The 13576-nt window shown below is 48.1% G+C and overlaps 2 protein-coding genes across 4 annotated transcripts in view; both read left to right on the top strand.

Moving 5' to 3' along the window:
* Positions 1-2: 2 nt before the first annotated feature.
* On the top strand, positions 3-8016 carry LOC149332558 (uncharacterized). Of its 3 annotated transcripts, XM_089555806.1 has the most exons (8): positions 3-44; positions 600-686; positions 1228-1299; positions 2558-2876; positions 3170-3433; positions 4720-5007; positions 5595-5671; positions 7856-8016. In XM_089555806.1, exons 2-8 carry the CDS (start codon positions 645-647, stop codon positions 7955-7957), a joined length of 1164 nt encoding a protein of 387 aa, XP_089411932.1. In that variant the 5' UTR covers positions 3-44; positions 600-644; the 3' UTR covers positions 7958-8016. The 3 variants fall into 3 exon arrangements, with proteins under 3 accessions (XP_089411932.1, XP_089411931.1, XP_089411933.1); XM_089555805.1 differs by lacking the exon at positions 3-44 and having other exon boundaries at positions 560-686; XM_089555807.1 differs by lacking the exons at positions 3-44; positions 5595-5671 and having other exon boundaries at positions 560-686.
* A 625-nt stretch (positions 8017-8641) lies between these two features.
* Positions 8642-13576, top strand: part of Acf (ATP-dependent chromatin assembly factor large subunit) — a 55537-nt gene continuing 50602 nt past the window's right edge. Inside the window, exon 1 of the mRNA XM_089558175.1 lies at positions 8642-9354. Within this exon, the coding sequence (XP_089414301.1) occupies positions 9242-9354 (113 nt within the window). The 5' untranslated portion in view covers positions 8642-9241. The remainder of the gene's footprint in view (positions 9355-13576) is intronic.

Below are 13576 nucleotides of genomic sequence, written 5' to 3'. Positions count from 1 at the left end.
GGACCAGAGGCGCTGTACGTCGCGACGGACGGGCGGCCAGCAAGGTACGTCTCCATACGCACCATATATCTGGATAACACTGCATTCCTCTGTGATTATATGAACGCGCCTAGCCATCAGTCTCTAGGTCGTTTGTTACAATGAAAATGTACAGCTAGGCGTAATATTTGTAGCTGGTATTGCAAGGACTAAACCGCCAACAGTACCTAATACATGAACTGTAGACGTCTGTGTGTGCATCCGCCCGACGGGCATTGAATCTTCCTTGGACGTCTTGCAGATATACCAAACATCCGCAGGACGTCCATGGAAGTTTCAATACCCATTGGGTTAAAACACACTCACCATGCACTGCGATGGGCTGAAAGCATCGAGCATATGCCGAGAAAGGTATGCACAAAAATGTATCTCGGAGACCTCCACTACGGCACCTCTTTCTCTCTTTCTTCTTTCACTCCCACCGTCATCCCTTCCCTCACAGCGCGGTTCAGGTGTCCACCGAGATATGTGAGACAGATACTGCGTCATTTCCTTTCCTCAAAAACCAATTTACCATGTCCCGTATGTCCACAAGGGATGTCTTCGTCGATACTGCGCAGGTCACGTACTGCGCACAGCCAGCAGGGAAAGTGCGCTCACCCGAGATGAGATCCTGGGCTTCACACATCCTGCTCTACGCTTGCCTGGTAAGAAACCGGCGTTGGCTCAGTGACCTGCCGTTCGTATACGTGTACAACTCTGTGAGCTTCGCTCAATCAAACAGGAGTTTGAAGCAGACGCATCCAGCAGTCTTTGAAAACATGAAAGATTCGGAGTGAAAAACTGCCTCCGATGTCGTACTCGTATAGGTCTGAGACTCTCAGCATTCACCCAACATCGATGGCTGTAAAGAGAGATCAGCTTTCTTTATCTATAACGATTATTTTTCAGTCGGGTTACTCCTATCTCCCATCACCAGCAATACTGTTTCGAAAGAAGCGTCGAACTGACATTTGCTCGGGACCAAATTTATAAATGCGACCTCGTATCTCAGGTACAACCGCTGACGGACTGGGGACCAGGACCTGCCTGATTAGCCCAGGCAGGGGAACGTTGTTCGACAACGTGAGGATTGGTCCACTGGACAAACTAAGAGAAAACGTTTATGGCATGCTCGCAAAAGAGATTGCACAATGACAACAAAAGATCAGAAGATAAACGAATTCTCATTGCTTTCGTTACATCCAGGTGGCGTTTCATGGCCGTCTGTCCTGTGCCGTCCGCGTGTCCCAGATCTGGGCGAACACAACTTCGTTCAAGGTACTGCATGCGCCGTCGTAAGACGCATTAGACTATGTAGAGTAGTGGCCACGACGATTAGCGTCGTCCCAGAGGACTAGTTTGGACGTGCTGCTCCATGGTACAGCCTTTCTCCCCTGGAACACACGGTCGCACGTAGCTCGAACACTAGCTTGCACTGATACTCTGGCGACGCAGTAGCCGCCTTGTTGGCGAACCAGAACTTCTGCACCAACGTTTATAGATATTTGTCCCGCAAGGGGAAAACCTGCATTTTTGCCTGATCCGCTCTTCATCACCTGTACCGTGAGAGATCAATGGAAGTTATGCGTGGAGCACCTTTATGTTGCCCGTGATGTCACGCGAAAGCTATCTAGGCTAAAAGTGGGCTAAACTTTTCATCAAAACAGTCGCCAAGGCATGCAGGACATTATTCTGAGATACTATAGCGTTCTCCATTCTCTAGGCGGTCTTTTTATTCAGTACTGTGCCAGATTACAGCCGAGTGTGGAAGAGTAATCTGCGCTGTTTATGCGACTACAGGCTTTTTCTTTATGATTGGCCCGGAGAGGTTCTTAAAAGTCGTTACTCCCTTTTCACTCCTCTTGTGTGTCCCTTCTTCTCAATGCACGCAAAAATGGAGTTATATGGCTTCAGTGACTGTCTTCACAAATAAGGACACTGTTGTGAACAGTTCTCATTGGCAAGGCTTACTATTGACCCACAAAAGTTCCAACACACTGTAGCCAGAGCTCTCTTTCTTCTTTCACTCTCACCCCTACGGCGCGGTTCAGGTGTCCACCGAGATATGTGAGACAGATACAGCGCCATTTTCTTTCCTCAAAAACCAATTTATCACTACAGCCAGACTACTTCGCAATGGCTCTGAATACACGCGAAGTTGTTGTCTGGAAGCTTTCTTGAGTCATCATCATCATCAGCCTGACTACACCCATTGCAGGGCAAAGGCCTCTCCCATGTCTCTCCAATTAACCCTCTCCTTTGTCAGTTGCCGCCACTGTGTCCCCGCAAACTTCTTAGTCTCATCCGCCCACCTAACTTTCTGACGTCCCCTGCTACGTTTGCTTTCTCTTGGAATCCGCTCCGTTACCGTTAGGGACCAGCGGTTATCTTGCCTTCGCATTACATGCCCTGCCCAAGCCCATTGAGTAGTGTGCGCTATCTTTGCATTATATGAGAGCCGGAACAAAGTTTGAGAAATGTGCTGGCGGTATGAGGGTGAACTGCGGGTGTGTAGTACGTGCGTCCGACCGCGCAGATCGACTGGCAGGAGGACAGCGGCAATCGCTTCTGCCTGTGCCACGCGACGGCCGAGCAGTTCCAGAAGGGGCTCAGCTTCTTCGACTGCATCCCGTACCAGCGCGAGTCCCGCTGCGACCTCTCCGACTTCGACAACTGCACGGCCAGCAACGGCTCGGGGCTCAGCTGCAGCCGCCACGACGTGTCGCAGCCCTCGCTCGTCACGGGTCTGAGGCCGGGCGTCACGTACGCCTTCTGCGCCGTCGACGAGAACCCGCTCTCGGTCTCTGGCTACGACAGCTTCGCGCTCTGCACGCGCACATGGACGCTGGACTCCGGTAACCATTTCTGCGCACGCGCACTGTAGCCTGAGCTGTGATGTGTTGTTAATTTTACGCATGGAGTCCTTTCCTTCCTCCATTGCCGTCAGCTTCCGGGTTCCATCTGCGCATGCGCCGATTTTTCCACGCATGCGCACTTCAGGCGTTGAGAGCTAGGCCTAGCATACTGGCATTATACATGCGAATTTCGCGCTCTCTGCTTAACGAAACCCGCAAAACGTTTACGATTGCATTACTGCATCTGAAAACGGATCAAACTTATTCGTTATGGCCGTGTCAACGGCGAGCAGAGCTGCGGTTCCGCGCGTCCGCCTACTCCTCATTCATGGTGGGCCTCGAGTGGCGGCTGGGCAACGAGACCGAGCAGCTGCTCAACGTGCGCCTCTGCAGTTCGGCCGACGGCTGCACCCAGGACTGCAGGGACAACCTGCTCGACCTGCGCCGCGAAAAGTTCGTCGCCTGGACGGACCTGACGCAGCAGAGGCTGCGCCTGCAGGTGCGCCGCACCGACGGCGTGCTGCTCTACGAGACGGCTTTCAACTCCGTCAAACAGAGTGCGTATATACCTACCCCCTTTGCCAAAAGTAACCGAGCAACAGGTTCTTGCTTCTCAAACGTATAACGGAGCATTTACAGCAGCCCTAAAGACCGAACGGTGCCATAATGTAAGGACAAGGTCTCACCTTTCTTTACACAGAATCAGAGCTTAAGGGCTGCCATGAGTGCTTCGCTACGCGGCTAATTAACAAACCACCTGTGCCGGGTTACTTTTGGCAAAGACTGTACATACGTATACGCGCGTATGGGTCAACTTAACGTGGCTTCACGTGAAGGTGCAACCGTGGTGCCAGAAGTACGGAAGGAACGAGAATGTATACAGCATGCAACAAGAAAGCTGGACTAAAAATCTACACTCTGGTGTGCGCGTGTTGATGGGTGGGTAGGTGGGTATATACCCCCTTATCGAGGGGGTGGCGAAGTGGCTGGTCGGTGGAGGCTTCACTCTCCGAGGCTACAAGCAGAGACGCCGGAATTTTCGCACTGTGACGCTGGTACTGCTTCCGCAGTAAAACGTGCATACTTTTCCCGTTCCCAGGTCGCAAACATGGCGGCCACGTATGACGGTGCATGCCCGCTGGGAAACGCGAACCACAGTACAGCCACTGCCGACATAGTTAGATCAAATTGGAGACTTAGTTTTAGCATAGCAGTTGCATGATGAGGAGCAAGTGGGGCACGCTCCTGCCAATGTGCGTGCGCAGCAGTTATGAGTTAATCCGGCATAACTACGATAATACGTATTCGGTGTGCTAAAACTCTCTTCCGAGTGCGATGAGGCGTGTGTATGTGTACTGGCTTCTATGAAGCTCGCGACAGGACAGATATGTACCCCTTTATTCTGGCAAAGCCCTAATATTGTATGTCCAAAGCTCTTTATTCGTACTAGTTACGAACCTGAATGATAACGTGATCATGCCCCTACGGCTACATTCTAGAGGTGAGCAGACTGCCGGAGGTGCCGCGTTTAGGCTGCGTACTGAGCTATCGGATGCTCCCTGCGACTTATTTCTCCAGCAGGAGTATATATGTTTTAGCAGTGGCGCTGGTGGCATGACAATCCGTCACGCCACTTGCACTGCGGCGCGTCAAGTAGGCGTGGCGTGACCGGGAAGTGGCATGACGATAGAATAATCTCCAAGTTTTGGACCAGTCAGAGTGCAGAGTAACTGCAGGTTAGCTGTACGCATCTATGCGGAGTTTCGCAGCCATAGCGTGACCGAACAACTGTGGCATTTCCCCGGCCTGCAACCGTTACAACCACGTGTCACGTGACCCGCAGCGCCGGACCGTCCGTGCCAGCTGCGTGCTTCGGCGCTGGGGCCGTCGAGCGTACGCGTGAGCTGGCTGCTGGAGGACGAAGACAACGCAGACGGCTTCGTGGTGACCCACTGCTGGTTCCGGCTGTGCCACACCAAGGTGTACCCGCAGCCCAGCCTGCGCCACGTCTACGTAAACGGCCTGATGCAGTGGAGCTGGTACCGCTTCACCGTCACCGCCTTCCGCACCGTCAACAGGACCGGCATCGCCATGGGCGCACCCAGCCACGTCGAGGTCTTCACCGAGGGCGGTGCGTGCGCTCCCACTGTTCACGTGTTTTGTAGAAAGCCCACTCTCTGAACCCAAATACACCCATATGGGAGTAAAAAGGGAGTTAGCTGTGGCGGTCGTCGGCATGCTGAATGTTCGTACTGCTCCTCATGCATACTTCGTGGACACCTACTGGTAGTACGACCACTGCAAGCAACAAGGCGATGAACATGGTGCCAGCGTACACAATGGTAGCCGCAAGAAATGATAATTTTCTATGATTTGTATGATAAGTCTATGATATTTGTATGATAAACTGTTTGAGTTTACTGCATCATATAACTTTTTTTCAGCAGGGTAGCATGCATAGTTGCAGTTAAATCTCTTGAAGGTGGGAGAAACTCCGCCCCCCCCCCCTCCTCCAAGGTCCTGACAATTCGGATGTGCAATGAGCTAACTATCTCAGGTCCCTGCATAGTTAACCCAGCTCGCGGGTTCGCATTTCAACAGAGGAGGTAATACTCGTGAGCTGCGTCTTGAATGTTGCGTCTCGCAACCTGGGTTACACCGTAGAATTTCACTTGTAAAATGTCACTGCATCGTGCGCTATTTTGTTTTTTTTCCCAGACTTTACGACAATGACGTGGGGGCTCATGTTAATGATCCCCGCCTTCACCTGCGTCATTGTGGCCTGTCGACGGAGGGTGAGTACTCAGCATGCAAGCTCTTCGCAACTGCAATGCAGGCCAGGGTTGTCCTCTGTGCGTCACTTAATCGAGACAGCTGATAGCACGAAAAATAACCCCGAGGTAATAAGAGCGTGCGAGTTATGCTACAGCTTCTTAATCTTGCGTCGAGATGTCGCCACCGACCCGAGGTCTGAGTTCCGCACGGGGTGCGGAGTGAGGAGGCCGCACAGTTTTGTTTTCTAGAAACTTCACTCAAACTTGCAGCGGAGTTTTTGGCAGAAGCATTCACGCGAGTCGCCGATCTGTGACGTATTTGTCGCTTAATTCACTCTTGTAGATGGTAAGCCACATGTACGCCACATAACTTCGCGCGCAAAGCCATCCTTAGCATGCTATCCACCCACGACTTTTGTTCCCGCACGTGGAATTACGTACGCGCTTTCCTCTCTAAGCGCACAGCTGAACTTCAATTCGGCCCCTTTCGTTCCGAGCCCAACTTCCTACCTCTAAACAGAACAGAGTAAAAAGGGAGTAAGTTGTCCTCGAGCGCACGCCCTTCTTTAAACAGGGTGTTTAGAGTGTAGAGGAGTGTTTACTCCCTTTTTACTCCCATATAGGTGCATTTGTGTTTAGGGTGCAGGCAGCCGCGGGACTCCCCAAGGCTCGGTGCTCTCTCACTTTCGTTTTAATACGACCTTCATTCATATGGCATTGGCCGTTGCCGACATCCAAAACGGGGAAGTGGAAGAAACCCTCCAACGCGCCGTTGAAGCGGTGGAGCACCAAGCGGCCGTAGCTGTCCTCACTTGCTCCCCACAAAAGTCCGAATCGCTGCTCCTTATGGGCAGCTCGGGCTTTGGTGGTGTTCCTCCTATTCAGATCTCCTTGCCGGTAGCATCCCCATCCCTGAGCGCTCCACCATTGGGGTTCTCAGTACACTTATCCAGAGCAACCGTAAGGACACCGCCACTCTCGCCCGCATCACCGGTTGTGAAACCGAAACGATCCGGTTGATTCGCCGCAACGCGAACAAGTGCAGCGGCATGCGGGAGGCTGAGCTCAGGCTCCTCAGCGTCTCGTTTTCACCTTACACTGCCTGTATATCACTGCGTCGGAAAGGGACAATGTAGATTTCCTTAATTATTAGATAGACCTATAAATCGGCCTTGCACCTCCCACGTTTAATACGAACGCTCGAGCGCGTGCCATCCACCGACATTAGCGCCGCTAGTAGGCAGGACACCATCTGTCGCCAACCGCAGCAAGCACACCGTGCAACATGGTCTCGTACCCAGCGCCCACCGCTCAGCGGCTCTAATGTCAGCATAGGACACACAGTGGAGCGTTCGTGTTAAGCGTGGTGTCGGCGCTGCTCCCACTGATAGGCTACTGGCCCTCGGAGTTCCGAGCGACAGATGAAAGGAGATAGATGGTCGAAAAATGAGCCGGTCACGTGAACTTGTCGCGTCATCTTAGGTCACGTGACCTTGTGGCGTCGTCACAACGTGCCCATCGGATTGTGAGCAAACTGCGCACCGTGGCGGGCATGGAGGAGTTATTTCCCTCCTCCGTGGTGGCGGGTGACAATTAAGTTAATAATTTGTCGCGAGAGATTTCTCTAGAAGAGCAACCTTAGTCTCCCAAGCTCCACCGATGCAAGCACCTACCATCGCAAGGCATCGCTTAACCGCTGCACCACTGCTTCAGCAGTGGTACGAGGACTCCTAGAGATCCATGAATGTATCGTTGAGAATGACCAATTCGACATAAATGAGTGTAACCCATTAAGGTTATCGCGTCACACCCACCAATTTTTTGTTAGCAAGTTCGGACGTTGTCAGAGTTCGCTTCGTCGGTAAATAAACTTCGTGATTTCATATCACACTTCCCTACAGCTTTTAGAACCTGTTTCAGGTCAACTTGATCACCCTGAGTTAAAACAGACATGACTGCAAGACGGGAGTCCCCGCCCCGAATCAATGCGTCACGAACGGGCAAGGCGTATTCTGCTTCGAGACATTTGAAAATTGTTTCTGCCATGTATGAGCAGGCCGCGCTTATGTTCGTTTTCATTGACATATTTTATGTAGTTTAGTAAAACGTTAGTGGCTAAACGCACAAGCAGCAAAGTGTAGCGTTGTGTATCTCCATTTCTCCCAGTTCTGAAAAGAAATGTGCCCCCCATTTTTGTGCATGCAGTGGATCTGCCGCTGCGGTCGTTCCAGGCGGGAGGAGATTTGGCACGTTCGTCACGGAAGAAATTTCGAAGGCCCCGGCGGTGACGCTTTGGGACTGCGGTGACATGTGCGATGGCACATTTCTGGCTGCCGTGCCTGAAAAAAACATGTGTCGGAATAAACGTTTTGAGTGCTGGCCAACTATAAACATCTCGTGTGTGTTGTGTAATACTCGCCACGGAATTACTGAAAATGTTCAGTGGAAAAAAGTTAGGACAATGCATGTTTTCTGGCTCTTGGCAAAGCAACCGGGAGATTGAAGACAGCGGCCACTTAGTACAACTTTTGCACGGTTTTGAAATATGGCGCGCATTTCCCCTTCCTCTCTTCTTCCGTTCTTGAAATTCCCATTAATTTATTTTAACCGTTGTTAGTGTGTGAACATGCAAAATATGTGTAATTTTTTTAAAAAAGAAATGGCATTTGCAGCTTGTGTTTTTGGAAATTGTACAATTTTGGCAATTCATTTTATGCGCGACTGGCATAGATTCATCGGTATTTGCTTACAACCACCGTACCATAGAGATGAGCGTACTTGCTTTACTGCGTGCTATTCATTTTGTAGAAAGGGTGTTTGAACCATACTGACAAACCAGTAAAGTTACCTCATACCTCTGGTCTCAGACATAGCTTCGTTTTTCTAGAGACCGTAGCATCGTAGAAGCGATGTTTACAAGACCCTGCTCCAAGGTCCGAACGACCGTGGTTGACTGTTCTGGATGTACACGTAGTTGGAAATCGCCGTTACGAAATGTTCAGACGGTCAGACCGGTGTAACGCCATCGCCGACGCTTGTTCAGCGAAAGCGTTTTCATTGCAGGGTTTATGACACAACTCGAAGGTGGTGCCGCCACATGAAATTGCGCCGAAAAACTCGTGCTGCCCGTTTGAACCAATCGGCATCGTTCGGTTCCGGTTTTAGTCCCGCCTGGAGTTGTGTTTTTCTGTAGCGTGCCGCGATCGTCTTGTAATGCGCGTTGTTCAGAGTTCCCACGCGAGTCTCATTCAAATTTCTGGCCCAACGGCACCTTGAACCCACGATGATTTGACTGCCCTCAGCGCGTAGTGTGGGGAAAAAGCGCCAGAGCAACAGTAGCTGTGAAAAGCGGGCGCCGTTAGCAGCACCTCGAGAAAGTTGCCGCATCCGTCGGGGGTTGTGAGACCGTCTTGTTCCCTCTGCGATGTCCGCGTTGCCGGCCCGGAACTTTTGACATTGGACGCCGAGATATACCCCTGGGACCCAACCTGTGAGCGTCCTGTGCATCTTGGAAGAGAATTGCCGATGGAAAGGACTTGGTTTCCTTAGTGAGCCGCACACCGGAGCAAGTTGAAATTCACCGATTCCACCATGCCTCTCTACGGTAGGCACCCATTCATTCGGCAGAAACCACCGGCCGATCTCAAGCCAAATGACGAGGTTTTCTACTGCAAGATCACCAACGAAGGCTTCCGAGACTATGAGTGAGTCCATTTTAGTCGTGTTTCGCTGACGAATTGGCCCGGGCCGGCAGAGTGAAGCCGCGCATGAATCGGTTCTTTTTGACATTCTGACACCTTCACGATGTCGCGTTGCTTAGCCCTTGTTAGGCCTAAATCTAATTTCGTCGCAAAATTTGCGCTTGGAATTTATGCGGCGGGGTTGCGGGAACCCTCTGAGGACCTAAGCTTTCGCTCTGAATGCCTTCGAACCCGTTTCCGACGATTGCCGACTTCACAGCAGTGTAACCGTGGGCTACCACATAGGTGCCTTTCGTATATTTGCGTTCTAGCATCTTTTATTGCCCGCGTTGCCACGTTCCGGGCTGTTTCGTGCCCTTTGGTGGCACACAGTGCAGGTTGTCACCGACTCTTGCTTCGCTTTTGTGTAACTGCTAGCTGTGCGTTCTGCTTGAGCATGACACATGCGTCAGGTTAATCGCGGCCTTCAGTTGCCGGTTTGTTAAAGCGTAGTTTCTCTTACAAATGTTAGCTTGCGATTCGCTTGTTTTGAAGACTTGATGCTGCGGTCACTTTGGGTCCGCGCTGCGTAGGGTCTTATAGGCGACGGTTTCATGCGCGGGTGTTGCAGTGCTGTTCTAGTGTTGTCATTTTCCCAATTGCTGATGTGTGTACATTGTTTTTGTTTTCACTGGTCATACTGTCTCTGCTAAAAGAGTTAGTTGAAGTGTCACTATCTGTATTGAGGTGCTTCTACCATTACTTGTGGTGATTTTCAGTGTTCATTTTGAAATGTGTTACTTTGCTTTTGATGGTCACACCGGGATCTTATTTTCAGCTCTTCTAGGTGCAGTTTTTAATGTGCAGGTATGTTTAGTTGCATTTACAGTACACTACGACTAGCAGAGCTGCACATAATGTCTCATTTCCGTATAACGCCACTTGGTGTGAAGTATTTTAACCTCAACTTGGCTGCGTGGTTTTCACCGCAATGTGCCAGTCGGATGCTATTGAGTAGTTGTGATGAGCTGTTCTACCACCACATCATAATTTGTTCTTGCATCGTTTGAAACTGGTAGTGGACGCATTAAAGTGGTTTCTTATTGGTCCTAACTTGGGATTTTTTGTATGTTTTGCCTGCCTGGATGCCGAAACAGCGTCATCTACACATCCTGTGGTCGTTCGTTCCGTTTGTCACTTTTGCTGCCTTTTCAGTCTTTTGGTTCATGTTTAACTGGAAGGCTGAGGCTGTTAATTAACCATATTGATAATTAAAGTGCACGTTTTGTACTACTAGTGAAGCAAAAGGTGCTGCTGCATGGCCATTGATAACGTGTTTGTAACTCGTTAAGAGAAGAGACTGAACAGGGCGATGACCCTTCCAAGAGATATCTGACAATGACACCTACACAGCGTATTTAAGTTTTGGCTTTGAAGTGCAGAGGCCAGAGCGCAAAGCATCTTTTTTGTTACTTTCACATCAACAGCTTTGTAGCATACTTATCCACTGCTAGAATAATCAGCTAAAAACTGTTAGTAAATCACTAAAGTAAAACTAGTCTCAGGCAGTTTGTAAACCAAAAGCAATACCTGAATTCTTGCACTAGTTTTTTTTCTTGACCTTGACTCTGGCGCGCTGAAGCTACAGAAAACCATTAGAGGAATGAATGCTATTCTGCCGATGTGCAATTCTATGCAAACGTTGTTGACATGACACAGCTTATAAATACTAGTGTCATCTGCCAAAGTGTTCTTTTACTGCTGCACTGTCTTAATAAGGTTGAGCATTAAAATTTCAATTCGTTATCAAAGTTATTAAATGATCTGCAGGGGCAAATGATACCAAGAAGTTCTATAAGTTTCGCTTATGGGTAATGAATAGACAGGCAGGGACCAAACGCCAGGTCTTGAATACTCTATTGGGAGTTCATAGTAACTGCAGCAGCATGTGCGTAAAAAAAAAAGTTTTTTTTTTTTTTCGAGTTTTGTTTATGTTAAATACCAAAATGTTGCCAATGTGCAGTTTGCTAGTACATGTATATTGTATGATTGGTTGGCTACACACATATGCATTGAGGCTTTAATGCAGCTTAATAATTAAATCTTCCAGACTGCGGCTTAGCATTTTAACCATCAAAGAATATAGCGTTTAAACAACATAAAGACGAGAGCAAAATGGTGCTACTTATCCTTGTTAGTTAGCTGAAGTCGTATGCATGGCATCTTTCATTGTTTTGGCTCGGGTTACATTTTTAGCTACTAGTTTTTTATTGTTTTATTGCCACACATTTACATTTTCGCGATCCTGTGCCACTTAAGCACATTGTGCTTGTGTGTGGTACTGGCAGCGAGCATTATACATAATGTGGTCCTTTGTACTAAACAAGTAAAAATGAATGACTACAAGGTTTGGACAAAAGATGCGCTTACAACACGCTCAGAATAACACGTGAAAAACATTGTTGTTTTCAACAACGCAGCATTCAACAACTATGCACGGATGTAATGCATAAGTTTTAATTCTATGCATTTCGAGAGACACCTTGAGACACAAGAAATGCAAAGCAATCAGGCAGCAGTTACATCAACTTTGTCACAGGCGGAATTATCATCATCATCATAATTTATTGTACCCTTAACGGTACTAAGGTCATTACATGACAAAGGGAGACTATATAAAATACAGGAGATGCCACACAAACGTCACCAAATGTCGCACAGTCTTTGCCGTGCAAATGTAAGAAATATGGTGAGAAACATGACAGCTAGAAAGAATTAAGAACGTTGTTCACTGTAGACAATATCGATGTAATAACAGGTGGATAAATCACAAAAATGGTAATTAAAAACACTTAAAAAGGTCAGTGACTGGTATTGAATAGCTACAAATAGTGGTTAGGAAGGAAACAGAAATATATGCACGAGTGAAAGAAAAACTTTGGAAGTGTTAACAGTTCTTGCGTAGGAGGTAAACAAAACCGGTGCTTTTCGAAAAGCATTGATTGATTGAAAGTCCTTTATTTTAAGAGGAAGGCACAAGGCCACTGTGAAATATTTTGTGAAAAATTATTGCAATTTGTTTATTACATCTCAGCCAGATCAGAAAGAGATCAGGGTCACACTGTCAGACACATTAGATGCTAGATTGTGACTGGATAGGTTGTAACAGGCTGCTTTATACTGTAGGCACTTGAGGTCATTAGTCTTGAGTTTGTGAAGGAGGGTTCCTAATTAAATGAGGAAATTATAGTTTAGACCTAATGAGGGCTTTTTGCAGGGAGTGAGTTTAGTGTTGGTATTAGAGGAATGCAAGATTATAAGGAAGAATGCAAAGGTATAAACTTCTGACTGGGCATTCACGTGCCTACTTGACGTTGTTTGGCTAAAAGCCGGCAGTTCGTTGTCCAGAAAGGCATCAATGGCAGTAAGTACACCAAGGCTACGTCAAGTCATTTATTGTTGGGCCGAGCGCACTGTGGCAGGGTTAAGGGTTAGGCATTTTAAAGTACATGTCTTGAGGAAGATATCGCACTATCTTTTGGACATGCTGTGTGAGCACTGTGGTCAGCCTTGTGTCAAGTATTTATTGCCAGTGGCAGTTTGATAAGGCTTGATGTAACTGCCCCAAACACACACGTGTACAATAGATACGAAAGCTAGTTTTTGTAATAATTGTAAAGAGCAGTCCATATTCTACTAAGGCATAGTGCAACTTGTCTAGATGAAAGGAAACAAAATATAAAAGAAGCGTGTCATTTTCAAGAAGCTAAAGATTAGAAACTGGCAGCTTGCATTGCAGCGTCATCGCAATTACCATACCTAACTTCTTTTTCTGTGTGTGTTTTTTTGTGTTATCAATTTAGGCACATTGTGAAAGAAAAAAGAAATTGGCTTTGCATTTTTTTGCAATAAATTCTTGATGTGGCTTTTCAGCATTCAAATTTTGTGCATGAACAGGCTGTTCTAGCCAGCGTTTCAGTTATTGCCCACAGGGCTCAATTTTTCACAATAGCTAACTTGTGCGCCGTCAGCTGCACAAATTTGTGCAGTGAGCGAGTTGTGAAGAAACTAAATTTCTGCCGTGGCATACAACCTGGATTTATTTAGCTGTGCATTATGTGACTATTTTGTGACATACTGTATCATTCAGCACTGGGTTGCGTGTCTGTAAGCTCCAAGGAAATTGTGATTTTTATGGGGCTCCCTTGGTTTGTACTTTTTAATGTGGTAACATCAGAGGTCTTAA

The sequence above is a fragment of the Amblyomma mixtum genome, chromosome 8 (assembly GCF_055824585.1).
Source record: "Amblyomma mixtum isolate Tamu chromosome 8, ASM5582458v1, whole genome shotgun sequence".
NCBI lineage: Eukaryota > Metazoa > Arthropoda > Arachnida > Ixodida > Ixodidae > Amblyomma > Amblyomma mixtum.
The sequence above is the reverse complement of the archived record's forward strand: the minus strand, read 5'-3'. Positions and strand labels throughout refer to the sequence as shown.